Source organism: Brachyhypopomus gauderio, chromosome 1, assembly GCF_052324685.1.
Source record: "Brachyhypopomus gauderio isolate BG-103 chromosome 1, BGAUD_0.2, whole genome shotgun sequence".
Classification (NCBI taxonomy): domain Eukaryota; kingdom Metazoa; phylum Chordata; class Actinopteri; order Gymnotiformes; family Hypopomidae; genus Brachyhypopomus; species Brachyhypopomus gauderio.
Genome location: NC_135211.1, coordinates 10,282,502 through 10,308,967, shown reverse-complemented (window position 1 = coordinate 10,308,967; position 26,466 = coordinate 10,282,502). Strand labels below are relative to the sequence as shown.

General features: G+C 41.7%; 3 protein-coding genes across 11 annotated transcripts; 1 reads left to right on the top strand and 2 right to left on the bottom strand.

The window, feature by feature from the left end:
• Positions 1-6: 6 nt before the first annotated feature.
• chchd4a (coiled-coil-helix-coiled-coil-helix domain containing 4a) lies at positions 7-2,446 on the bottom strand. The gene is made up of 3 exons (XM_076990785.1): positions 2,289-2,446; positions 1,030-1,128; positions 7-935 (listed from the first exon to the last, which is right to left on the bottom strand). The coding sequence occupies exons 1-3, from the start codon at positions 2,308-2,310 to the stop codon at positions 595-597; spliced, it is 462 nt and encodes a 153-aa protein (XP_076846900.1). The 5' UTR covers positions 2,311-2,446; the 3' UTR covers positions 7-594.
• Positions 2,447-3,316: 870 nt separating this feature from the next.
• On the bottom strand, positions 3,317-10,733 carry ldlrad2 (low density lipoprotein receptor class A domain containing 2). 2 transcript variants are annotated; one of them, XM_076990631.1, is made up of 7 exons: positions 10,614-10,733; positions 9,851-10,004; positions 8,317-9,243; positions 6,753-7,253; positions 6,530-6,676; positions 6,288-6,425; positions 3,317-5,029 (listed from the first exon to the last, which is right to left on the bottom strand). In XM_076990631.1, exons 3-7 carry the CDS (start codon positions 8,411-8,413, stop codon positions 4,761-4,763), a joined length of 1,152 nt encoding a protein of 383 aa, XP_076846746.1. In that variant the 5' UTR covers positions 8,414-9,243; positions 9,851-10,004; positions 10,614-10,733; the 3' UTR covers positions 3,317-4,760. The 2 variants fall into 2 exon arrangements, with proteins under 2 accessions (XP_076846746.1, XP_076846664.1); XM_076990549.1 differs by lacking the exon at positions 10,614-10,733 and having other exon boundaries at positions 8,317-8,878; positions 9,121-9,243; positions 9,851-9,995.
• Positions 9,866-25,835, top strand: usp48 (ubiquitin specific peptidase 48). 8 transcript variants are annotated; one of them, XM_076990131.1, is made up of 28 exons: positions 9,866-9,973; positions 10,647-10,781; positions 11,043-11,163; positions 11,803-11,944; positions 12,213-12,340; positions 12,677-12,801; positions 13,879-13,987; positions 14,320-14,453; positions 14,706-14,788; positions 15,014-15,223; positions 15,361-15,495; positions 15,801-15,950; positions 16,435-16,635; positions 16,781-16,895; positions 17,176-17,312; positions 17,433-17,504; positions 17,702-17,826; positions 18,952-19,074; positions 19,450-19,511; positions 20,078-20,188; positions 20,483-20,610; positions 21,937-22,043; positions 22,334-22,438; positions 23,474-23,668; positions 23,842-23,967; positions 24,061-24,109; positions 24,836-24,862; positions 25,085-25,835. In XM_076990131.1, exons 2-28 carry the CDS (start codon positions 10,648-10,650, stop codon positions 25,105-25,107), a joined length of 3,177 nt encoding a protein of 1,058 aa, XP_076846246.1. In that variant the 5' UTR covers positions 9,866-9,973; position 10,647; the 3' UTR covers positions 25,108-25,835. The 8 variants fall into 8 exon arrangements, 7 of the variants coding, with proteins under 7 accessions (XP_076846246.1, XP_076846101.1, XP_076846495.1 ...); XM_076989986.1 differs by lacking the exon at positions 9,866-9,973 and adding an exon at positions 9,983-10,120; XM_076990380.1 differs by lacking the exon at positions 9,866-9,973 and adding an exon at positions 10,014-10,135 and having other exon boundaries at positions 11,863-11,944.
• The last annotated feature ends 631 nt before the right edge of the window (positions 25,836-26,466 follow it).

Sequence of the window (26,466 nt, the reverse complement as noted above, 5' to 3'; positions counted from 1 at the left end):
CGCCTGTTATTGTCAGAGACGCAAAGGTTTTATTAGGACAGCAACAATCTTCTAACCTGAACACAACACCATTTGAGCAGTACAAGGCCTCCACTGTACAAACCGACCTCTGAACAGGAGTACAAAAACAAAGCACAAAAACCACGGCTGATGGAGGTGAATGAAGCAGATTAGCATTGAGGGCAAAGGTCACAATCTGAATGAGAAACGTGAGTCAGCTTCATCAAGCAAACAAATGCTGATCTGACATTCAGCCACCGTACTAACATTGGTTACTAGATTATCAGTAGCGTTAAGATCTAATTAATGTCAGTCCTTCATTTGTTGTTTGTGAATGTCACCGGTGCAGACCATGTCCATCAATCCAAGAAACGCCCTGGTGTCGCAACGTTTCATTCAACTACTCCATGCTCCTCTCACTGTGTCTTTAAGGGAACGGGCTGACGCTTCTGAACTTCATCTTTGCCGCTCTTTTTGTGTGGTATCAGAGCATCCAGAGGGCAGGTGTTAGAGGTCAGAGGGCTACCTATGATCTCATCGTCAGGACTAGCTGTGATCAAGGTCAAGAGGCCGAGAGTCATGTCGCGTGCGCTATTAGCTTGCAGCAGCACTTTCTGTGCCCGTCGTCGTCACGTCACCCGTGGGGGAAGTGGGAGCGGAAGCCTCGTCCGTGCCTGTGGGTTCAGCAGGCGCGGTATCAGCCCCTCCAGAGGTGGCGCCATCACTCTCATCTTCCTGGGGGTAGAGTTCCGGATATTTCTGCATGCACTCCTGCATGTTGCGGAAGTGCTCGATGCACTCAGAGCCCTTCACCTCCTCCGTGCTATAGTGGAAACAGGAGAAGGCCTCTTTGAACTGCTGTCCACATGGTCCACTGGCCATGCCACCGAGACAGGGGCAGTTCCAGTTAATGTCTCCGTTGGGCAGTATGAGACCTGAGGAAGTCCAGCATGTTAACAGTGAAATCATTCAGCCTTCATGGTTCTCAAATATTGCTAATTACTACATCAAGTCATATGTGGAGCTAACCGTGATCTTCATAAGGGTCATTGGGGTCATCTTCCACAAGCTCTGCATTGCTTGGAGCCTCATGGTCCTCCTTAGTCACAAAGATGATGCGATCTTTACCTGTGACAAAAGTGAGACAAAGTAAAGGTTTAGTCTGTGTTCTGGTTGAGCAAATCTTACAAATGTTCTGTTTGATTTTTAGCTTAACACAGGGTACAATGGTACAATTAAATGTGTTAGATCAGTAATGTAAACAGTAGGTGAGAATAATTAAGAGAATGAGAAAACAATTTGGAATAAAAAACCCTCTAGACGTCTCTATATCTATTATTAGTATCATGTACATAAACACACACACACCTAAACTATTACCATATGTGAAAAAATGGGGATTAACGTGAAAGAGTAAACTTCGCGTTTAAAAAATGGTTCTGGTCAGTAGTTGCAGACATGATCGACAGTTCAACAAAGTACATTTATGTAAACACGGCAGTGCGCAAAAACGTGCAGACGAGAGCTGGACCAGAAGTTCGACGGCCTGGTGAAGAAAACGTCAAGCACACGCTAAGCCGCTCCACTAAATACAGCAGCCATCTGGAAAACATGCAGATCTTGGCAAAGACCTCAAGTACAACTTAAACCCGTTTAGAACCATTAGGGGCTAAAAACTATCGCTTCTTACAAAAGAAACCAACACTTAAGTAACTTCATAAGGCAGGCTGGTGGCGCCATGGTCATGTCGCAGAGCTGGAGGTGAGCAGTGACCCATCTGATGAGGAGCTCATGGCTTTGTGCTCATCGACACGCAGCAGGCACTCGGATATAACTACTGACACCATTAGACTTCTCAGACGTGCCTTTGTGAGTACTCATCTTTACTCTGCATCGGCAGTCGAAGTGATGCTATTTCAAGTGGCAACCATACAGAAAGGTTAACCACCAGGATCGATATACTCAGCCAGCTAGCGAGGGAGAGCTACTAGTGAGATTACATTTAGAAGCCAATCTCTTATCTTGGATTCTACGTTTCATCTGCTCATTGATAAAGCTAGCACGTAACTAGTCAAATGAAAGCTTTTAGTGCCAGGGCTAAAGAACTAACTAGTTAGACAGTTTGACAATAAGGATGTAGTAACTAGCTCAACATCGAACCAACGCGCGGCATGACGGACCAAGACAGGCGAGCTAGCGGGTGAGCTAACATGCTAGTCCAATGACATTGAGGAATAAAGAGTGAAATAACTACCAGACTCTTGCACTAAATACTAATCAAACCATACCTTCCTGCTTGCAGTATGACATTTTTTGCCAACGGCGACGAAAGTCGGTTACCCGACAATGGCTCGTACTCCCTTTTCAATATTTAGTCTTCTGCAACCGGCAAAACTAACTAGCGACCACACGCCTGCATGTGTGAAGCTAGCTGCCGCAGTATTGTACTTCGTAATGGCTACTATTGTTTCAACATAAAAGTCTCCGCCGAAGGCCATTGAGAAACGCGATTTTCATATGGCATCAGAATAATTAATATATTTGACGCAGTGTTAAAAATTACATTTTACTCTTACAATCGCTTGTTAATATTGAAAGCAACAAGTGAGATGTGCATCCTTTTATATAGACAAAAAACATCATGCCAAACAAAACGTTTGCAAAAAAAAAAAAAAAGTTTGCAAGATTTTAAAACCCGAAATCTGCCACACTTTTTGCGCAACGGTTTCTGATGTAGTGTTTTGGCGGTTATTCATGGGAAAATGTGCATTCTGTTCTAAATTCTAAAAATGTTCACACATTCCCTTGTTAAAAGAAGTGCATCAGGCGCGACCATAGTGTGTGAATGAGTCACACATGACTCTCTGCCAGTGTGTGTTCCAGAGATAGCACGGGAACAAAAGGCTGTCGTTAATCCTGAGCGTAGCTGAGATTTGTTTTAACGAGGGTCAAACCCAACATAGCCTCTAAGGTTTTAACGTTTGCCCTCAATAACAACTGTGCATTTGATGACACTGTAAAACAGAGAGGTCAGTCAAGAAACGGACTGCACATTTTAAAGTGAGACTGCTGTGACAGGAGATTACATAAATCATGAGAAAGGGGGAAGGACCGAGGATTTTCTCTGAAAGGTTGCTCGTAGTTACAGCGGCAACACACAGTTTGAAGTTGGAGAGCTTGCCAAGGGTTCTCAATCTCTTCTGTCAATACAAGGCTATCCTGGAAGAATGTCTGGCAAATAGATACCTTCTTCCTAGATAGAAAACACATAACAATGGCGTTATTGAAACTCAATCACCAAATTTGTTGCTGTAGATTCTTTTTAATTCTTTGATTTTTTTTCCCCATCTACAGTTTCATGTGTCATTTACAGTTTTATGTTATTATACAGTTTCAGTTATATTTTCTATTTGTAACATCAAAATAGTGACATTCCTTGCTATAAAGGTACAGGAACTGCTTACAGCTCTAGGAAGGTTGCTCTGACTTTATGTAACTAATTAGAGATCTCTATAATAATATACTTGTCTGCTACATTGATCTACAGAAAGTCCTTAATTTACTTTTTTGTCTTATGAATTAAACCTTACCACTAGCACTAACCCTAACCCCTTTCTCTAAACAGTTGAAATGTGATGAAAAATAGAAGTGCTCCTAATTAAAAGTTTCAACTGACCTGAGTTGAGCACAATTTTAACAATAAACAAAATGACAACATTATACATTATGTTCACTGAATATTGTTTTAATATGAATGTTTCCACTGAATGTATGAAAAGCATAGTTCATAGTTCGTAAGCAGCTTAAATCCTGTCACCATGGTTGAACATAGCTTTACTTACATCATCACATTTATTACATCAACATTTAAAAATTAATCTACACTGGTATCAAACAATCTTCTCAAAGAACACCAGAGAAAGCTGTCCTGTCACATTTTTGGTATGCCATTTGATCGTTCTTACAAATAAGTTTGAAATTAATTACAAGCAACATAATTTCACTCACAACAGACCCATTAATCAAAATCCTTCAACAGTGCACATACACACTCAACATGCCTATTAGGTGTACAGAGAGGGCACTGCGTAGAGGAATAAAACGGCACCTCTATGGCTAAGACAACACCAAACTCAGCTTCCACTGCTTCCACGTGGGCACGGGCACTGAGAGAAAGGCCAGGACCTGGTATCTGAGCAACAGCTGAGAGAAACATGCTTCTGATCGTATCAGAGATGTGCACCAAGCAGATCCCAGGACTAATTGCTATACGTATGTTCAACAATAGTTCTGGGAATAACAAAACTGTTTGTGAACAAATATTTTGACACAAAACGAATTAGTTGGGATTTGAACATTTTTGTCAGCTCCTGTCTTTCTTATTCCTGTTGCCTACAGTATCTTATTCCTTCTCAAAGGAAAAATGCTCACAAAGTTGTTGGAACTTTACACTCCATCAGTGTTTTATTGAAACCCACTGTCCACGAGCAGACTTGTTTTGTCACAGTTGCGTATGAACGGGATTCACAGAAGGCAGCATGGGCTCACTTGATTTCATATAAAAGCAAAATGGTAAAAATATAGAAGAACAAACCAAAATATCAGATTTATCTCAACCTCCCCCCCCTCAAAAATACTAAGAGCACTTTTACACATGAATCAGATATTGTTATGCACACTCTACCATTGATTTGGTCTCCTCGACAAACAGAGAGAGAGTCTGTCCCGGATGAAGGAACCACTCTCGCCTACCCGGTAGTCTACACAGCCACAGTAGTAGCAGTGGCCAGGGGTGGAGGTGCTCCCTGGGGCGTGACCTTTGCCAGGCGGTGCTCTTTGCTTTGCGTGCAGCTCCGTCCACACAGCTGGCAGGAGGCGCAGCAGGAGTTACAGCAGGGCAGGAAACGGCACACGCTCACCCTCCACACGAACCAGCCGGGTGACCAGCAGCACCAGCAGAGCAGTGCAGTCCCAGCCACTACACCCAGCAGCACGTAGAGGGCCAGCAGGAACCCGTATAACCGTGAGTCTGAGGGATTGTGGGAGAGCAGGTTACTTTACTCAACAAACTGCCAATCTGCGGTTCTCAATAACACCAGACCTCACAAGCATAGTTTTATTACCAGGTTGGAGAGGTGTGTAACAGGAGTTGTGCATATTCTTTTAAAAAAGTTATATTTCCTTATTATATCATTATCACTCAAGACTTTCCTTTTTTTCTCAATATTTCCGCTCTTTCTAAGCCCTGTATTTTTCCCCTTTCATTTGTGTACAGCGACCTTGGGTTTGAGAAAGGCGCTATATAAAATAAACATATTATTATTATTATTATTATTATTATTATCTTTCTTAATTAGCATTATGTGTTTATTTCCAAATTAAGAGATGTTTTGAACCTGGGGAGCATATTTAATGAAAACCAAAAACATTTAAAGCATTACGCAGAAGGTAAACATTAAACAAAATGTTTTAATTATGCAGTCAGAGTAGTTTAAATTCATTGTAATGTGTCTTAACAACATCCTTAAACCATTGTCTCTTTGGTGACTGCTGAATAAACGATAAATGATACTGCTGAATAAACGATAGTGAATAAATGAAGGTTTTTGAGGAGTTTTCCTTTTATGTCATCACACAACCCCAGCATCAATGTCTCTTCAGCCTGGCATTGTTTCCTGGTGCACACTACTGAAGTAAATTTTCTGTACTTCTTACAAAGTGTTGCATGTGGACTTTGGACTTTCCTGTTTGCAGACACATAAATTCAACAATGGTTACAGGGCACTTGCTGATCCTAGTTAGTACAGTTGACAGGTTATTTATAGCTCTGTCTATAGCAAGTTGTAGTCAGCATACACGTGTTTCCCAATTAGCTTTATGGCCTTTGTAATTCAAAGCTTCACCATTACATAGACATAAAATGAGATGGGCTGCTTGGAGTAGACATCTGTAAGAAGATGGGCAACCAGGGCCTGTTGACACTCATTCTAAAGAACGTAACTTTATTGTGATCTCTATCATTTCTCTCGGCTCAAAGGAAAAGGATGAACCAGATGTCACTTGATGTCTGGTTACTTGTTCAGATGTATAGTTATACCAGTTTTATTCAGTGTTGCATAATTGAGAATTGTATTTGTGGAGGAAGATTGGTATCTGTATCTGTAATAATGGCTGTCAATTATCTGTAATAATAGCTAACAAATATGGTATAAGAATAACTAGAAATGTTTGATTTGGGATCTAGAACAACACAATTCCAGGTAGGTGTGGAAGGGGGTAACACCTACCGCTGACGGAGTCCACGTTGGGGACATCATTCGGGCGGCTACACTTCTCTGCTGTAGATGCTCTCAGGGTGTGTGTGTTCAGCAAGGGCCCAGGAGCAGTCACATGGGGATGATGAGCACTGGCTGTGGACAACACACCTTAAAAAACAACCAAAAGGAAGCACAAAGGGTTCTGAACAGTGTACTGCATGCAGTGGACATTTTAATTCAAATAATGTGTGACCCTTTGCCTGTTCACTGACTAATGCATCCTGGGTAGTCCTGCAGGTCGGTGCCGTCGCCACAGTTGTCGATTCCTTTGTCATCATTGCAGACCAGACTCATTGGAATGCACTTCCCATTACGACAGCTGAAGTAGGGCTCACCCTTGCATTCCGATTGATTAAACCCTACAAAGTCATATGACACACAGCCGTTTAAACAGAAACATTAAACAGAAACAGGTACTTTAATTCCAGGACTTACCTAGTCTAAATGAGGTGAAGTCCCCTACAAAGTCCACGCGGGGTTGAGTCCCTCTGGTCACAAGTCGTAGGGTCAAATAGTTACCAGTTGACAGTACTGGGTGTGGCAGGCTCTTCCCACACAGTGGTGGACCAATAGGAGGTGCTGTCTTATCCCGACCATCATAAAACTGGATGTAGGATCCAGTATGGCAGGGGTCCCCGTGACTCTCCCCTGGAGTGGGCTCCATGCGTAGTTCTGGCCTGGTGGGGCCTGACAGAGAGGGACCCCTTGCAGACTCGGGGAAGAGGGGTTCGGGGCTGAAAGGGGACACTCGCAGCAGACTGTAGACCAGGAAGTAACGGAAGTGGAACTGCACCTTGTCTCGGGGCGTGGCTGACTGCATTGTGAGGTGGCAGTCAGTCCCCATGGTGACAAAGTAGTACTTGCGCGATTCCTGATGCGACCGGACGATCATGCCATCCCCCTGGACAGTCTGGCCACAGAAGTCTACCACGTTCACTGTCAAGGTATTTACCAAGTTACCAGATTAATCACATTCCACAGTCTGCCATGCCGTGAAATATACTCAATATCTCTGAGGCGGGAAACAGTTCTCCCTGACTTTTGTCTGATCTACTGTACTCTTCAGAATGAGAGACAAGAAACCAAAGCAAACTTAATTGTTTATCTAGCAAGACCACAAGGGGGAGTTGGCTCCACCCACCTAGGGTAAGAACCAAATAATGGGGAGATTTATAGCTGCTCCAGGGTTTATTAGCTTTGTTGCCAAGGGCAACTAGTGAATCCTTGATGCCTCACTTCTTGGAATGTGCCGAAAGCCTCAATCAGTTGAAAAGAAACAATAATTCAAAATATTCTGTAACCATGTTTCCTGAATCAAGTTTGCTAAAAATGACCAGGAGCAGAATACTGTGTTCCTTGTAAGCAGTTTAACTGACCCGTTTAATTGAACTAAGTGCACGTTTCCACTGTAATCAAGACCAGTAAAACTATACAAAGTTCCAAATGTAAGAGCAAAGACATATATTATATATCTGTCTTGTTCTTTGCCCATTAAATAATTCTTAGACAAAGTTCAAACATACCCCTCTAAAATGGTCATGTAATGAATTATTTTGTTCTCCAAATGAACGCATGATCTGATAAAAGTTTAAATGAGAGATGAGAGAATTTTGGTTCTTGAGAACAAACACCATATTGTTTTGTAGTCTTTTAAGTTTTTTTAAGCAGCTCTGCAGTATCAACGATTAAAACGTGCTACAAAACGTGCCGTCTCTAATTTAACTTCTGCTTATTAAATACGCTTCGTCTTCTGTGGAGTACACAATTTAAACAAATCACAGTGGTTCAGTCTGACTTCTGCAGATGCTAGAGTGTTGTGTACTAGAAAATAGTAGTGTCCTCTAGACTAAAACAGTCTTCTCTCACCACAGCTCTAACGCCAGTACCAAATACAAAATTAGATACCCAATGAAGGGAGTAATTGTATTGTAACAAGTAATGGCAAGTTGGCAAACCAGCAACGGAATAAATTATTAAAACTGAACTTCCATCTCCGTACCTGTCTCGATGGCATTAGTCTGGAGTGTCATTACGCTGAGAAGAACAAGCCATTTTGACAGGCGCCAAAAACGCTTGTCGTCGCATCCTCTGGCCATGTCGGATTATTCCAAAGCGCAGTCACTTTCCTAATGGAGTGCACAGTCCGGTGAGTTCTGAATACTCCTCCAGTCGCTTTAGTTATGTCCGACGGATGTGCATCAATGTCATTTGAAGTAAAATACGGTACACGAATTGGAAAAACTTGACTTTGATTCACAGAAGGTACATTTAACAAGTGTATTACTTAATGTACTCAGAGACATACTCATTTTTAGTACTTAATGTACTCGGTGAAAATTTGACTTTAATACTTAAGATGCCTCGAAGCGAATCGTTCTTTATCATCGCGACTTTTGCGTCTTTGATGTCTCCTGGTCAAATCTATGCGTCTGTGCGATTTCCATGACAACAGCCCCAAAGTCGTAAGTTAAAAGGAGGGGCCGTAGTCCCCAAACAGCCCCATTCACCCCCATCCTCACTGTGAGGGCTTGAGTGAACCATGTCACGCGCATCTAGCTTCACTGGGAACGGAGAGGAAAAACATACGTCACTGAGAAGGGAGAAACATCTATTTATCTTCTATAGTTGTATCGTTTTACAATTGATTGTTTTTGTTGTACATAATATGTGTCTGCTATGATTGTGTAATGTGTAAATTTTTTCCATTGCAAATAAAAAAGCATTATGAATTTTAACTTGAATGAACTTTTAATAGGCCTATATGTTTTTTTTTCCATGATAACCTTTAGATAACCAGTCTAACCTTTATATCAGTAGAGATTCTCCAGCGCTACGTTTACTTTCCAGCCCCCAAAGTCTCGTGAGTGGGCAAATGTGCTTCACACAGTTGACATCCTCTGGTGACACCTGGTCCTTTCAGTGACGCCTCAAAATGCAAGTTAAGATATTCATTCTCATACAAAAAAGGGTGAAAAACGGCTGGCAGCTGTTAGTGTAATTCACCTATAACATCAACACTTTCAGCAGCACACAGTAACTAATAAATTCTCCGAAATCAGCATTACTACTTCGTTTGTGAATATAATAATAATGTGCACTTTCATACCAATATTTATTTCACCAGTGCCTGGTTACCAATATTTCACCATGTGATTTGACAACACATACTTAAAACAACAATGATGTTTATACAGTATATACGGAGTATACAATTTTTTCTGTACATATATTGTCTGACCAGTTTCACCTTAACAAACATTTCTGATTACGTTATACATTAACAGGCGTTATACATTGACTGCATTAAGGCAGGCATTAACTGATCGACATTAGAATGATTTAACAATAACAATGTTATCAGATATTATTAAAAAACATGACCCAATGTGCCATATTTCTTATTTCTTAAGGATTCTTATTTTAATTACTTTAGTATATATATATATATATATATATATATATATATATATATATATATATATATATATATATATATATATATTCTTCATTGTAATAATAAAAAATGTAGCTACCAGAGTGTCTGCTTGTTTCATGTAGGCAAACCAATCACGGAAACATGCGTATTGAGGCCAAAAGAATATGGACCACTCAGCGTTGGTGAATTGATATACGTCAGATGCAACGATACGTCATGCGTAAGTACATACGCCTCAAACAAGTTTGAAACTGAGGAAGGAAAATATTTATTTAAAAACGGAGACAAGGGCGCTAAATACAAACATACCCTAAATAAAATGTGAAAAATATAACCATTAAAGCATCTGCACTAACAGAAGTTTATGGTAAATGCAAGCAAGGTTCGAACGCACATTACTGAATGATGTCTCGGTAGTCATCGTAGCTAACTAGCTAGTTAGCATCCAAGCTAGGTAGCTAACTGCGTAGCATAAAATGACAAAACCGCCTTAGCTAGCGATATTTGCTAAACTAGCAAGCGGGATACATAATAAAGTTAACCAGCCTAGCTAATGTGGCTACCAACGCTAGTCGCCAACATTTTAACTAGCTTGCTAGCTAACTAACTTTATCACTGGAATAAGTTTTCATTGAATAAAGTGTTAGCAGATGTACTGCCAGGTTTGGCCGTAGCTAGGACAGCTGGCTAGCCCGCTAGCTATCAAATGTTCTGCATCGTTCCGTGTTAAAAGCCTAGCTACAAAATAATAATAACAGTTGGTCACCTAATGCATTGTAGCTAGTTAACGTTTACTCGACTTCTTACTGACTAGCCAGCGTTTTGTGTCGTGAACTATTTAACGGCACACTGTCTCTTACCGCTTTGAAATCAGCTTTTTAAAAAATTCGTAGAATGGCTCCTCGTCTGCAGCTCGAAAAAGCCGCTTGGCGATGGGTGGACACGGTCAAACCGGAGGACATAACACAGGAGCACGTCGAGCTAGCATACCGCATTGGTGTACCGGCGTGCAAGAGGGGAGCGTGCAGGTAATAGTATTTTTGTTTATGTTTTATTTATTTATCTGATGACCACTGCGATTGCAGTCATTGCGTACTACTTTGTTATTTTACCCAGTTGTTAGTTTACTGATTTACATCGATTTTGGTTCTTGCCAGGATGTGAAATGCGCTTGTGTGATAAGGTTATTGCTTGGCCACTGCATTTTGTTTTGCAACATCTGACATCGTAGCACAGTGTCTACCGAAATACACCACGAGTAGCTTCTGTAATGGTTTTGTGTCAAACAGGCGGAACTGCAAAGGCAACCCAAATTGTTTAGTTGGTATTGGGGAACATTCATGGTTAGGAGAGATTGATGAAAATGCTTTCCACAACATTGATGACCCAAACTCTGAACGAAGAGATAAGGTATGGCCATGTTATTTTAAAACACTTTTAACATGAAAGCAGATAAGAAAAAGTCTTCTGGATTAGAATTCAGAAAAGTGTGATGGGATAATTTGCACAGCTTTTCCTCCATAGAAATATTTGTGGAATTACACACCCACACAGTTGCATATATTAAGTTTGGAGTAGTAGCACTCAACTCCAGTTATGATGGAGAGCTGCAATACCAGCTACTTAAAACAATGTGGCAGCAGAGTTTAGGTACTCTGAAAGAAACGTGCAGCCCTCGCCCTTCCACACTGGTGTGTACCATGGAGTATCCACATACACCTACGTGAACCAGGACTTAGCAACAGTTAACTTGGATGAAGTGAGAAAACAGTTAAACCAAGTTAAAGACAACAAAGCCACTTGCTTTATATTTACTGAATTTGCTATACTATAATGAATTTGCAATTTGCTATAATAGGAGACACTTGCATGAGATAATGTGGGCACTCTCTGCTCTCACCAAGAAGCTAGCGTTTTTATAATAGCTCAACATTAATAATTAATTTTATGGTTTTGGAGAGAAAACTACTTTTGTTTTTAGGAATTTCAGACATTTGGTTAGTGTCTATTTTTATTAATAAATGTTTTTTGGGGGCATTGTTGTTTTAGAACACTTTTGTGGGCCTGACGAATTTAGGCGCCACCTGTTACGTGAACACTTTCCTCCAGGTGTGGTTTCACAACCTGGAGCTGCGCAGGACGCTTTACCTGTGCCAAAACTCCAGGGCGGAAGGGCACAGCACAGACTCAGGTTAGCCTGCATCCAAACCTGTGCCATTTCTCATACTCCTTATCTGTTGCATTTTCCAGAAAGTAGCTGTGCACTTTGAGATTATGAGCAATTGCCCCTAGACCATGTTTGCATAAATATCATATACCAGGTTATTCAACAGCTTGATGATCTGAAGTGAATATGCTGTTTAACATGGGGACATGGAACATGCATTGGGTATTTGCATTACATGAAATGACATTAGTCCATTGTTGTATGTGTTTGTGCATTTGTGTGAAACCTGCAGAATATGAACCAAGAACGATATGTGAACACCTACAGTACCTGTTTGCACTGCTGCAGAACAGCACCAGAAGATACATCGACCCCTCGGGTCTGGTGAAAGCACTGGGGCTCAATACAGGGCAGCAGCAGGTAACCCTAGGGATGAAAGACACAACAGATGTGCTTGAGTGCATTTACCCCTTTAGATAATTTCTGCAGTTTTATACATGAAATTCCTTACAGTTCTGTTAATGTGGGCGTCAGTCTGTGATTTGGGGGAGGGGTGGTTGAGAGGTGGTTCATTGGTTTAAATTCTACATTTTTACATTTTTGTGGTTGCAACCGTCATATTAAGTTTACTGCTTTTTACAGTTATGTATGATATCGGAACGCAGTGTCGCCTAAAAGTTCTAAAGTTGTTAGTTACTCTCCAGAGCAACAATGTAGTTGTATTACTGCTTGTCTCTTCTAATCCCCTGGTGTTAGGATGCACAGGAGTTTTCCAAACTCTTCCTTTCGCTCCTGGAGGATACTTTATCCCGCCAGAAAGACCCAGCCCTTCAGAATGTCATCCAGCAGCAGTTCTGTGGAGAATTCTCTTATGTTACAGTGTAAGTCACTGAAGACTATAGTCCAAAACACACCAAAATTTGAATAGAAATTAAACATATATTTTGTGAGCAGCAGGCAGTAATGCTACTGCAGAAGGATTCATAGAAGATAGATTTTGTGTAAATTAAACATTAGTAATCTAAGCAACCAAGGCACCTGTGTGACTTAAACACTTGTACTTGTTGGACTTCTGGTAAGAATGAGGACTTTGTGCAGACTACAGATTCATTGCATTTCTGAAGCAATGGGAGGTAAATACAGCAGAGAGCATATAACTGTGCAAATCATTTAGAATGCAGGGCTTTCTGTGGGTGATGGATTTTGCCCACTCTTTATGGCTGGATCTATAAAGTCAAATGTCCCAGCTTTTTTTACTTCAATATTAGTTCTGCTGCCCACCAAGAGGCCAGTCATGGCCTGGTGGTAGGGAACTGGTCTTGTGACCGGAGGGTCGTGGGTTCGATTCCTAGACCTGAGGCCATGACTGAAGTGCCCTTGAGCAAGGCACCTAACCCCAGCTGCTCGCCGGGCTAGGGCTGCCCACCGCTCTGGGCACATGTGATCCACAGCCCCCTAGTAATCACTAGTGTGTGTGTGTGTGTTTTCTAACTGCACAGATGGGTTAAAAGTGGAGGACAAATTTCGATTGCGGTGTAAAAATCACAATTGACAAAATATGGCACATTTAAAAATGTTTTTATTTTAAGACCTCTCTTTCAACTTGAAAGGTAATACTTAGTTTAATAGTGCGTTTATGTCTGACAGATTGACTTTTATTAGACTTTTATTCATAGATTAACTCACTACTAGGTTTCTCACTGGAATGGTGATTCATGTTCATTTTGACAATTAAAGTTTTGTTTTTAAGCATATGAAATAAAATCCTTTCAATTACCCTTTGCATATTTGATATTACAGTGGTATAAATGTGTTATTAAACTTGTTTCTTGCATGCTCTCCTGGCTGATTGTATCCTGCGGATTCTCCTGATTGGCTGATTTCGTCCTGCGTGCTCTCCTGATTGGCTGACTGCATCCTGCGTGCTCTCTTGACTGGCTGATTGTGTCCTGAGGCAGATGTAACCAGTGTGGCCGCTCCTCTGCTCTGCCCTCACGGTTCTATGAGCTGGAACTCAGTATCCAGGGCCACAGAACTCTGGCAGAATGTGTCACAGAGTTCCTCAAGGTGAGGCCCCTTTCCATCACTAAGCCCCCAGACTTCAGGCTGTGACATTTACAGGTGTGTGTCACAAACAGCATCAAGGCTGTTATCATTATTTAATACATCTTCGTTCAGTAGGCCTACTGCGCTGGACAGGTAGTGATTACATTGATTACTTGAGGAATTACAAGATCTTCATTAATGGCATTTGGCTTTTCAGAAAAAAAGAATGCATGAACCTTGTGCACTTTTGTGCTCAGCGTTGGGGTTTTTCATGAGTTGGACTTTGGGAGGGGGGCACCTCCACCCTGGCCGTGTTGGGTTCCTCCTGACAGCGTTGATGTGTCTGTGTCCAGGAGGAAAAGCTGGACGGGGATAACCGCTACTTTTGCGAGAGCTGCGAGAGCAAACAGAACGCCACACGTCGCATCACGCTGCACAGCCTGCCCCGCACACTCAACCTGCAGCTCATGCGCTTCGTGTTCGACAGGCGAGTGGAGCGCGCCTGTCCCCACGGCTCCGCCCTCGCACACAGAGCGCAGCTTGCAGGGCCTGGCCTTAACATCTCACCCACAAACGGTGTTAATAATGTTGCAAATGTTGCTACCGACAGGTGAAAGTTGTTGGGGATTAGTTAGGATAAGTGCACATAGCATATTTTAAATGTTTGTCAGCATTTAAATGAAGTTGTTTAAATAATGTCTTTTAAAATATATATATTATTATTATTGTTTGGTTCTAGGCAGTCTGGTCACAAGAAGAAACTGAACAACTTAATTAGTTTTCCAGAGGTCCTTGACATGGGCCCGTTTTTGGAAGGAAAAGGTAAGAGTCAGACAAAGCCCTCTGCCTTGACAAAACCTCCTGGTTTTGACCCTTTCCATGGTTGGTTTTGCCTAACTGGTGCTTGTGGATGACCTGGGCTGAGCAACGGTAACTCTACTCACTGTATTTAAACACCACCACTCCATGAAGGAAAAAACTGGTTTGATTTGGTCACATTCACACACACTGTTTTTTGCATGCCTTTTCTGTGTCTTGTTTGTCCAGAGGAGAAGTGCACATATGATCTGAGCGCTGTGCTGATTCACCGGGGAGTGAGTGCCTACTCGGGCCACTACATCGCTCACGTCCGAGACTCCCGCACCAATGACTGGTACAAGTTCAATGATGAGGAGATAGAGAAAATGGAGGGGAAGAAGTTACAGCTGGGCCTTGAGGAGGACATAGGTGAGGAGGACATAGGTAAGGAGGACACGGGTAAGGAGCACAATGTGAGTACAGAGGTGAGGAGGACACAGAGGGAAGACCCAGACATGGGAGGTTTCTTTTCATTAAGCTTTCCAACCTGTTTTTTATTTTCTTCTTTTTTTTTCCTTTCTGATTTTTACTGTCAGCTGAAACTGTCAAGTCTCAAACGCGGAAGCCAAAGTATAGCAAAGGCTTTCACTGCTCGAGAAATGCATACATGTTGGTGTATAAGCGTCGGCTGGAGCAAGTGGACCGAACCCCGACCAGCGTGGAGGTGCCAGGTATGACCTGGGGGCTGACATGGCCATATTTACAGAGCTGATCTTGGATCAGTCTTTCCACTTCACGTTCTAATGAGCCGATTGGGTTAAGAGAGGCTGAACTTAACATGTTTTGGCCCCTCTAGGAGTGAAGTTTGTAGTATCAAGAAGAGTACCAAGTGTACAAATCACATGTGATCTTGCTAGAGCTAAAGTTGACATCCAAAAAGCAGATATTATAAAATCTATAAAGTATACACGATTTCCTTTGTAACACTCCTTATTTTGTATTGTTTATGGGTGGTGTTTTCTCACTGTTTATAAAGGTTTCCTCCAGAAGCTTGTGGACCAAGACAATAAAAAGTTTGAAGAGTGGTGTAGCGAGATGGCAGACATGAGGAAGCAGAGTGTGGATAAGGGCAAGGCCAAGCATGTGGAGGTCAAGGAACTGTACGAGCTCCTACCTGCGGAAGATGGTAAAACGCTCGAGAAAGACGAGTGGAAAAGGGCCAGGGTTCATCACTTAGTAATTCAATATGTCAATAAGTCATTCATATGTCAAGGTTTTTGGGTTAAGTGTTTTACCATTTGAGTTACAGTACATGCTTATGCTAATCAGACCAGTATTTATATAGTTTTCTAAATATGTAAGCTTAGTAATATTTAATTACCGTGGTGGTCGAAAAAATATATGAAAGACTTTTGTAGTACTAATGAATAGTGTGTCTAGTCATATCAGTTCTATCTTAATATGTAAGGGAGAAAGGGTCACACATTCTCTCAGAATTCAGCTTGGATTGTTTTAAAATGCCATTAATACTCAGACTGTTCTATGTTGACAAGTATATGTCCCACCTTCCACAGAAGTTTTGAAAAAGGCGCACAGCTCATTTGCTCATAGCTATGGCGCCATCTCCTGGACACAAAGGCGTCTTTACATATGTTTTTTTGCCCCTGTAGGTGAGCCTTATGAATTCGTGCCTGTGGAGTGGTTGAAGAAATGGCTGGACGACTCGACGGCCATCAAGGCGATCGACAACAGCCGTTTTCTGTGCATGCATGGCAGGCTGCACCCGGACCGCGTCGGTGAGACGAAGCGCATATCCCACAAGGCCGCAGAGAGGCTGTTCAGCCGCTATGGTGGTGGACCCAGAGTAGACCGTAAGAGCTGGCTATCACTCACGTTTAACATGACATTTAACCAGTATCTTTTTTTATTGAGGAATAAAGTGTCCTATTTGGAATGAAAGGCTAAGTGTGTTATCATCACTGGTATGTCCACCCATTGCCCGGTGGTGCGGTTTAGGGTCCTTTCTTTGTCGAGACTGTGTTACTCGACGGTGTCAAGTCCTCAGGCTTAAAAATCAGCTCAGTGAAGACTACAGAGAAGTGACAAACCTCGCCAAAGCCCAGCTGAAAAGGTATAGCTCAGTGTTGGCATTATTGGCATGTAAATAAACATCAAATCTGTGTTGATACTCTTGATTGCTAAGCTTTAGGGCTCTGCACAAGTAGATTTAACTGCAGGGGTCCTGGACGTCTGATTTGATTTCTGCTGTAGTATTGAAGCAACTAGCACATGTTACTATATAATCTGACTGTGTGTAATATGTTTCAGCAGTGACCAACGAAGTTGTCTTTAATTCCTGATGTTGTAGGAGTTGTAGATGATGTGATCTGTCGACTGTTAATTTGTTGTAGTGGTGATGAAGGGTTCTGGATAGGGAAGGCATCTCTGAGGCAGTGGCGACAGCTGGCTTTGGAACACTTGGAGGAAGAGGAAGAGGAGACCAAACACACCAACTGCAAAACCAATGGGGAAAAACCCACATGCACAGGTGCTCCTGAGGACATTCATGGTCACTCGACTAGTGGTGTTGTCCTGGGACTCTGCCTAACTATGTGTTGGAAGCCTGTCTTGTAATTTAGGGTTGTTTGTCTTGCTCTCATGTAAACAGATGGTGAAAAAGACAATGACGGGGATGATGAGGAGATGAAATTGTTCAACGAGGACATTCTCTGTTGTCATGGTTAGTCTGTTTGGGAAGGCATGGTTTGAAGACCTTTTTAAAGACTTTATAACACATTTGTAATGCATACATAAATCTAGTTATGAATGTCCAAATGTGTAGACATGAGTCCTGAGCGCTAGTAAAACCCTTTAAATATGTTCGTAGTTCAGGGTTAGGTTTAGATGTGTTTCTCACAATGTCCTCCCCCTCTCCAGGTGGTCTGAGCATTCATGAGAGTGAGAGGCGGCTGGTCTCCAATGAGGTGTGGAGTAAGCTGAAGGTGTACTTCCCCAGAGCGCCAGAGTTCACTCAGCTTCAGGACCCCTGTCAGCAGTGCATGGTAATGGTCTTTACCCAGCATTCCTAGATGCAGTCTTCACACACCGTCATGGCCCTTGATGTCCCACCTTACTCATACTGTATTGGAATCACACATCCTGGAGATATTGCAAACACAGTCCCTGTGCACTGGGTTGAGAAACACTGCCACAGAACCTACACATGTTACACAGATTAGAGTCCTAACCCACCTCAGTTGTATATGCTGTATTGCCACTGGTCAATTTTAGTAACTAAATAAGTTAATATATATTACAGCACTTAATCTAGACAAGTCATGAAGTGTTTACAAATTGAATTGTTACAGATAATTAAACAGATGTGCCACAAAAAAAATACCTGGAGCACTAGATTTACTCAAATGTCTGTTTAAAATACGCCTTAAAAATAGAGGTAGATACAGTCATAGATAGAGTCAAGGCATTCCATAGTTTAGGAGCAATAAGCCCCAATGAAATGCTCAATCTGCTAAAGCAGTGGTCCCTGGGTGGCATGGACACTCTCCCAGGAGAGACGCAAGCATAGGACGGGACAAACAAAATCACAAGATATCCCGGACTCACTGGCTATTACTGCAAAGGAGATGCAGTATTAGGTATTATACGAAAATGGAAGTATTTGGGAATGACAGCAACTCTGCCACAACGTGGTATGCCCCATAAACTGACGGGGAGGGCTCAGCGGATGCTGAAGCGCATAGTGTGAAGGGGTCGCCAACTTTCTGCAGAGTCAATCACTACAGACATCCAAACTTCATGTGGCCTTCAGATTAGCTCAGGAACAGTGTGCAGAGAGCACCATGGAATGGGTTTCTATGGTCAAGTAGCTGCATCCAAGCCATACATCACCAAGTGCAATGCAACTTGTCTGATACAGTGGTGTAAAGCCACTGGACTCTAGAGCAGTGGAGGTGCGTTCACTGGAGTGACGAATCACTCTTCTCCATCAAAGTATTTGCTCGCCTTCCTTGACTCACATATGAGCTTATACTTTTGGCAAACACACACACACACACACACACACACACACACACACACACACACACACACACACACACACAAGTACTAAACTGCCACACGTGTCAAGCAAAGTATAGTATATATTTTAATTATGATATATTTCTCAGAGACTGGAAAAAGAGGGCAAAGAGAATGAAGCTCTGAACCGAATGATGGCCAATGAACAGAAGAGCTCCCTCCTTAACCTCTTCCAGGAGAAGAACCGGCCCTCACTGCAGAAATGGCCCCAGGTGGGACCTTCACATTCAAAAGATACATTAAGCAGCATTTTTCCATTTTGTTCTTAAGTGAGTAAATCATTTACAGTAGTACAGGTTCCTCTTTTAAGTTCTACAGTCATCTAGATTGCTGCTGCTTTGCTATCAGGTTCCACATCAGTGTAACTGCATGTGAATACATGTGTTTAGCAGCATTACTGTAACTTCTGTAGATTTATAACCACAGTAATATACCACACCTAACGCTGCTACCATGCTTTCTTATTGTGTGCTGAGGTAGAATTTTTTAAAGAAATCTAAACCTACCTTTTCCTTGGTGTTAAAATTCACACTCACTCTTATGACTCAGAAGAATGTGATTACTCTGTGATCTATCTCTGTCTGCAGGATACTGATGTCTTGTACATAGTTTCTCTGTTCTTTGTTGATGAGTGGAGGAAATTCATCAGGTGAATTTTTTTATGTAGTTATTGTTTAGAAATACTGGTAACACTTTACAGTAACTTATTAAACCTTATATATATAACACATGTTTGTTAGCTGCTCATTATGCAGTAACTACTACTAAGTAAATGATACCAAAAGCACTCTCTTTGTCTCTCTCTGTCTCTGTCTCTCTCTATTTATATGAAAAAAACACTTATCAGTTAATTATCTGTGTAATAAGCAGCAGTTAGTACATAGTCAAACTGGTGACAACCTCAGCTTTCAGTTAACAGTATATTTCCCCATTTTTAAGTTATTAAGCAATAGCTAATGCATAACAAACCCTTAATGATCATAAAATAAATGTTATTAATATGTAATTAATGTTAAATGTTATTAATATGTAATTAATTATTTATTTGCAGCTCTTAATGTAAAATGTTTCTGAAATATGTCTTTCCCATATCATCCCAAGTTTACATTTGTATTGGAAAATTTTGTCCATAAGTGATATAGTCAAAACACATCTCCGTGGTTACTTTGTTCCGTGTCCTCTCTTCAATGACGTGTGATATTTGTGCCACCACAGGAGACCAGCCAAGTCCAGCCCCGTATCCAGTGTAGGGAACAGCATCCTGCTGTGTCCTCATGGCGGCTTCATGTTTACCTACGACTCCATGATTCAGGGAGACGCTCAGCAGTGAGTAACCTTCCCCAGCTTGAACCTCATGTTGATTATCATCTCAAAGCACTGCAGTGTTGAATTATTATTATTATTATTATTATTATTATAAACTGGTATGCTAACCTTAATGAAGATTGGTAATAAAAGGCACTCTTGGCAATCTAATGTCAATGTCCAGTTTTGTTAAATTACCACTTAGCTTCTGTGTTAAATTATTATTGCCCTATCACTCATCATTTGCCTCCATGCCTGCCTGTCTCACTCTGTGTGTGTGTCTGTGTGTGTCTGTGTGTGTTTGTCGTTGCACAGTATAGCTCTCCTCTGGCCTGCCGAATGGGACGTGATATGCAGACTGTTCTTGGTGGACCAGCCCATCTCCATATGCAAGACTCACGACACACAAGACAACGGGAATGTGCAATACTGCACTGATCCTGGTAACAGCACAGACTTAATGTACAGTACAACACTGATCCTAGTAACACAGCAAGGTCTTAACACTAGAAGCGCTGTGTTTTATTTTAGCTCAAAGTATTACATTTAAGTAAAGAAAGAAAATACAAAGTATGTACATGAACATCACTCCTCTCTATAATGTCTACTCCGTTCTCTCTGTTGTCTCACTCCTCTCTATAATGTCTACTCCGTTCTCTCTGTTGTCTCACTCCACTCTATAATGTCTACTCCGTTCTCTCTGTTGTCTCACTCCTCTCTATAATGTCTACTCCGTTCTCTCTGTTGTCTCACTCCTCTCTATAATGTCTACTCCGTTCTCTCTGTTGTCTCACTCCTCTCTATAATGTCTACTCCGTTCTCTCTGTTGTCTCACTCCACTCTATAATGTCTACTCCGTTCTCTCTGTTGTCTCACTCCTCTCTATAATGTCTACTCCGTTCTCTCTGTTGTCTCACTCCACTCTATAATGTCTACTCCGTTCTCTCTGTTGTCTCACTCCTCTCTATAATGTCTACTCCGTTCTCTCTGTTGTCTCACTCCTCTCTATAATGTCTACTCCGTTCTCTCTGTTGTCTCACTCCTCTCTATAATGTCTACTCCGTTCTCTCTGTTGTCTCACTCCTCTCTATGTCTACTCCGTTCTCTCTGTTGTCTCACTCCTCTCTATAATGTCTACTCCGTTCTCTCTGTTGTCTCACTCCTCTCTATAATGTCTACTCCGTTCTCTCTGTTGTCTCACTCCTCTCTATAATGTCTACTCCGTTCTCTCTGTTGTCTCACTCCTCTCTATAATGTCTACTCCGTTCTCTCTGTTGTCTCACTCCTCTCTATAATGTCTACTCCGTTCTCTCTGTTGTCTCACTCCTCTCTATAATGTCTATACAATTCTGCGAAAAGTCATGAAAGGAGGATTCTGAAATTTGATCCAGTGCAAGAAATTAATTTTCTGGGGGCTGCTGTGGTCAAAAGACAGAGGCTCGGCACTTCTAGGTATAAGTAGGTCAAACAGGCGCGGCACTTCTTGTGTTAACGTGCAGTGCAGCACCGATCCTGGTAACACAGCACAGTCTCCATGAGCAGTATCGTGCTGAGTGTAGTAACCCACCCTAACCTCTAGCCAGGTAAAGAGAGTCTCATTGATTGACATTGAAAACAGGATGTACAAGTGTAAACTTAAATGGCCAAGGCCGATAAATTCTCAGTCTCTGATGCAGGTGTGTGTGTGTGTGTGTGTGTGTGTGTGTGTGTGTGTGTGTGTGTGTGTGTGTGTGTGTGTGTGTGTGTGTGTGTGTGTGTAACTGTGTTAGAGCTGTGTCGAGAATGCCGTGAGGGTTTTATATTCCAGCAGCAGAGGGACTTGCGAGAATATGCACAGGCTACTGTTTACGTGCGAAAGGTCATTGACAGCAAGCGGGTGAGTTTTCTTTCACTACTCTGCCGATTTGAGCTTCTATAGGCTCTCACGGCCGGCTCAGGACTACCAGCTGTGCTGGATACACTGTTTCCCTTGAACTGACACCCTAGACATTAAGCCCTTTGAAAGGGAATAGCTGAATCGCATGTGATGGAGCACACAAACCTACAAATACATGCATAGATCCCAGAGCTGGACTTAAGAATCCTGAATTAGAAGGTGATGCTCCAAAGGGTTCACTCTTCATTCTCTTTCCTGTTATGCCTGTCCTGCTGTGCTTTGCTCTGTAGATGATTAAGGAGGCTCCTCCTGAGTTCAGTATGAGTGGCTCAGAGGCAGAAGATGAGAGAGATGAGCCCAAAGTAGAAGGGGAGAAAGACCCAGACTTTAACCAGGTAATCTTACACACCCTAACCCCGACCTTACACACCATTAACCTAATCTTACACACCCTAACCCCGACCTTACACACCATTAACCTAATCTTACACACCCTAACCCCGACCTTACACACCCTAACCCCGACCTTACACACCATTAACCTAACCTTACACACCCTAACCCTAACCTTTCACACCATTAACCTAACCTTACACACCATTAACCTAACCTTACACACCCTAACCCTAACCTTACACACCATTAACCTAACCTTACACACCCTAACCTTACACACCATTAACCTAACCTTACACACCCTAACCTTACACACCATTAACCTAAACTTACACACCCTAACCTTACACACCATTAACCTAACCTTACACACCCTAACCTTACACACCATTAACCTAACCTTACACACCCTAACCTTACACACCATTAACCTAACCTTACACACCATTAACCTAACCTTACACACCATTAACCTAACCTTACACACCCTAACCTTACACACCATTAACCTAACCTTACACACCCTAACCTTACACACCATTAACCTAACCTTACACACCCATACCTTACACACCATTAACCTAACCTTACACACCCTAACCTTACACACCATTAACCTAACCTTACACACCCTAACCCTAACCTTACACACCATTAACCTAAACTTACACACCATTAACCTAAACTTACACACCATTAACCTAACCTTACACACCATTAACCTAACCTTACACACCATTAACCTAACCTTACACACCCTAACCCTAACCTTACACAGCTTAACTCCTACCTTACACCCCTAACCTTACACACCTTAACACTAATGTTAACCTTACACACTCACACACCTAACATTAACCCTCATGCACGTTAAGTCTAATTCATGTTAACCCTTATTCTTGGGGTTGGTAAAGTAACAGCCGTGTCTTCTGCAGACATATTACATGTAGTTTAGTGAAACATTCCTTGAAAGCGTCTTGCACAAAGAGAGAATTATTGGTGTTTGATGCTCCTTCCGGCTCACTGTTCTGCAGTCTGATGACGGGGCAAAACGGCAGAAGCTGAGTGATGGGAGTCCCGCTGTGGCCCTGTCCTGTGCCCCCCCCATCATCTGCACGGTTGCCGCGGCGAGGTCGGGCATCCGCAGAAGTATGCGACACCGGAGGCTTCGTGGGGAGAAAGCCCTCATCGTCTCCGCAAACCAGACCCTGAAGGAACTCAAAATCCAGGTGTGTGCCTTTAACGTGAGATTAATATGTGCTATCGAGACCCAAAACTTCATGATGATGTTGAGTTTTACTTTAGAACCTTATACATATCCATGCAAGGCAGTCACTTAATTTAGCTGACAGTAAGCATATTTCTAGGTATTTTGAACATGAATATGATGTTGTTTCTACAGATCATGCATGCGTTCTCCGTTGCTCCATTTGACCAAAACCTGACTATCGATGGCCGCTGTTTAACTGATGACTCAGCTACTCTGGGCAGCCTTGGAGTCTTCCCAGAGAGCATAATATGCCTGAAGGTACAGTGTGCACCTCCTACCCACAGCCTCACCTAGGATCAAGGAAACTGGCTTACATGCTTTTGCTTACATGACCCCTTTTCTGTGCTGTAGGCCGATGAACCTATTGCAGATTATGCAGCTATGGACGATGCATATCAAGGTTAGCTGTGTGTGTGTTTGTGTATGCGTGTGCACGTGTGTGTGTATGAGTGTGAGAAGTACTTTAAAATATAAAAAGCAGCCTCTAATTGTGCTTTACTTCTGGGGAAATCAACTAATTGTACTTGTAGAATACTTAGTATAAAAGTGACTCACCAGCCGCTTCATTAAGTACAACTTGCTACTACCGGGTTACACAGTCTTTTGCCATCAGAACTGCCTTAATTCCTCAAAATTAAGTTGACAAATTCAACCAGGTGCTGGAAACATTCCTCAAAGATTTTGTCTATGATCACTCGATCATGGATTCATACCCGTTGTGTGAATCTTGCGTTTCACCAAACCCAAAAGGTGCTCTACTGGATTGACAATTTGTGGTTGTGGTGGCCATTTGAGTACATTGAACTTATTGTCAATCAAGAACCTGTTTGAGATTATTTGAGCTTTGTGACATGGCACATTACAACAACAACACACTCCAAGTTACTTAAATCACTTTCTTCCCCATTCTGATGCTCGGTTTGAACTTCAGCAGCTCGTCTTGACAATGTCTAATTGTCTAAATGCAGTGAGTTGCTGCCTTGTAAGGGACTGATTAGATATTTGCATTGCTGAGCACTTGAGCAGGTGTACCTAATAAAGTGGCTAGTACGTGTACCTAATACAGTGGCTAGTAAGTGTATTTGCCAGTTGCATTTGAATGATCATAGAAAATATTCTTTTTCAGTTTGTTTGCCTGAAGAAGGATTTAAAGGTAAGAAAAAGACTATTGCCATCTGCCACATATATGCTATAGTATCTGATATTGTTAGGTGGACTATAGTAACAGGTTTTATAAATATGTACTAGTTTCATTGGTGCACAAGCAAGGTTAATATTACCCCCTTTGAAACACCTGATTGGTCACTGGCTAGCTGTCACATCTTGATCACACCTGATTGGTCATGTCTTCCACTGAACTTTGTCCAACGTGCAGGTACTGGGTTACTAGGACACTGATGGAAGTTCTCGATGTGGATGACCGTTAACATCATCTCACTGAAGAGAGATGCTTGAATTAGTCTGAAGAATTCTGTGATACTTTGAGGGTTCAAAGTTAGATTTGTTTTGTGCCTTTTTTTTTTTAACTTAATATTGCGCCTCCCCAACAGTGTCTGTCTTTGCTTTGGATTTGGAAAAAAGTGCTGAGTTTTAATATTACAAGATGTTGATGCATTCTGTATTTGCATACCGTGACTGTGAAAAGATACGGGTTGAGACATTAAATGGTCTTTATAAAACAGTCCTACTTGCTGGTGGAAGTGTGATATTCTCGAGACTTTTGCTCGATGTTTCAACACGCATCATTTGATTTGCTGGATGACACGTGTCTGTACAAGCTTCCAGGCACAAGGTTGTATTCAACAGAGTCACATGATTACACCCTGCAGTCTCGCTCAAATATACATAAGAATGCATGAGCAACTTTAGTATTAAAATGTGTCTGTGTAGCCACAATGATACCCTCACCAAAAACAACATTAGTGAATCTTTAGAGAGGCACGCATTTCCACAACAGGAAAAAGAAACAAAACACTTGCAAAATAGTTTAGACATGTCCTACTGCTACTTGACATGTTATGCAGGCATCTGTGTGAACTATTCTGTAAGTCTTCTGTAAGTTTGTGTGAACTGTTCTTTTCTGTAAGTCTTTCATATGGGCAATAAAGTTCCTTTTTTTCACATGCCATGACATCCAGTGTGTAAATATATGGAGCTAACCAGAGTAAAAAAAAAAACACTCAATAACGTACGGCACTCGATTGGTTTTCATCTAAATAAAACTAAGAATTCAAGCCAGCCATAAATATTAATGCAACAGTTCATGCAAAAATCTAGATACAAGTTATGACTGATACTTTATGATACTAATGACTGATACTTTGACAGGTTGTTACTGTAGCAGCAAGGAACGCTAAATTATTGCCAACAACTGCACTATAGCACTTATAATTTACAATGGGTATGAATTAAGTAATATAGAGACAAATCATGTTATTGTGGGTTATGGTTTAATCTACAGTTGAGTTCAAAATAATAGCAGTTAAGCACAAAATCTTTATAATAGTTTTTATTTCCATGCATTGGGAACATTGCATACTGTTTTCCAAATCAAAACATGAAGATAAATAAACATAAACGTATATTCGCGAACGAAAGGGCCGGTTCTGGCCTGCGGGCCGCCAGTTGAATAGTCCTGGTTTAGGGTCATTTCAAGGATATTTCCTCTTCAGCGTAAGGCAACATGACCTGTTCAAGTATTCTGATATATGCATATATGCAGACTGGTCCATGATCCCTGGTATGCAGTAAATAGGC

Excerpts from the sequence above, each read along its gene's own strand:
- chchd4a (XM_076990785.1), bottom strand. The coding sequence starts at position 2,310 with ATGTCATACTGCAAGCAGGAAG. Across the intron at positions 1,129-2,288 it reads GTCATACTGCAAGCAGGAAG|GTAAAGATCGCATCATCTTT; the intron begins GTATGGTTTGAT and ends CTTTTGTCACAG. Across the intron at positions 936-1,029 it reads TGACCCTTATGAAGATCACG|GTCTCATACTGCCCAACGGA; the intron begins GTTAGCTCCACA and ends GGACTTCCTCAG.
- usp48 (XM_076989910.1), top strand. Across the intron at positions 11,945-12,212 it reads AGGGCACAGCACAGACTCAG|AATATGAACCAAGAACGATA; the intron begins GTTAGCCTGCAT and ends TGAAACCTGCAG. Across the intron at positions 17,313-17,432 it reads GGAAAAACCCACATGCACAG|ATGGTGAAAAAGACAATGAC; the intron begins GTGCTCCTGAGG and ends TCATGTAAACAG.
- ldlrad2 (XM_076990631.1), bottom strand. The coding sequence starts at position 8,413 with ATGGCCAGAGGATGCGACGACAAGCGTTTTTGGCGCCTGTCAAAATGG. Across the intron at positions 6,677-6,752 it reads CTTCACCTCATTTAGACTAG|GGTTTAATCAATCGGAATGC; the intron begins GTAAGTCCTGGA and ends ATGACTTTGTAG. Across the intron at positions 5,030-6,287 it reads CAACGTGGACTCCGTCAGCG|ACTCACGGTTATACGGGTTC; the intron begins GTAGGTGTTACC and ends ACAATCCCTCAG.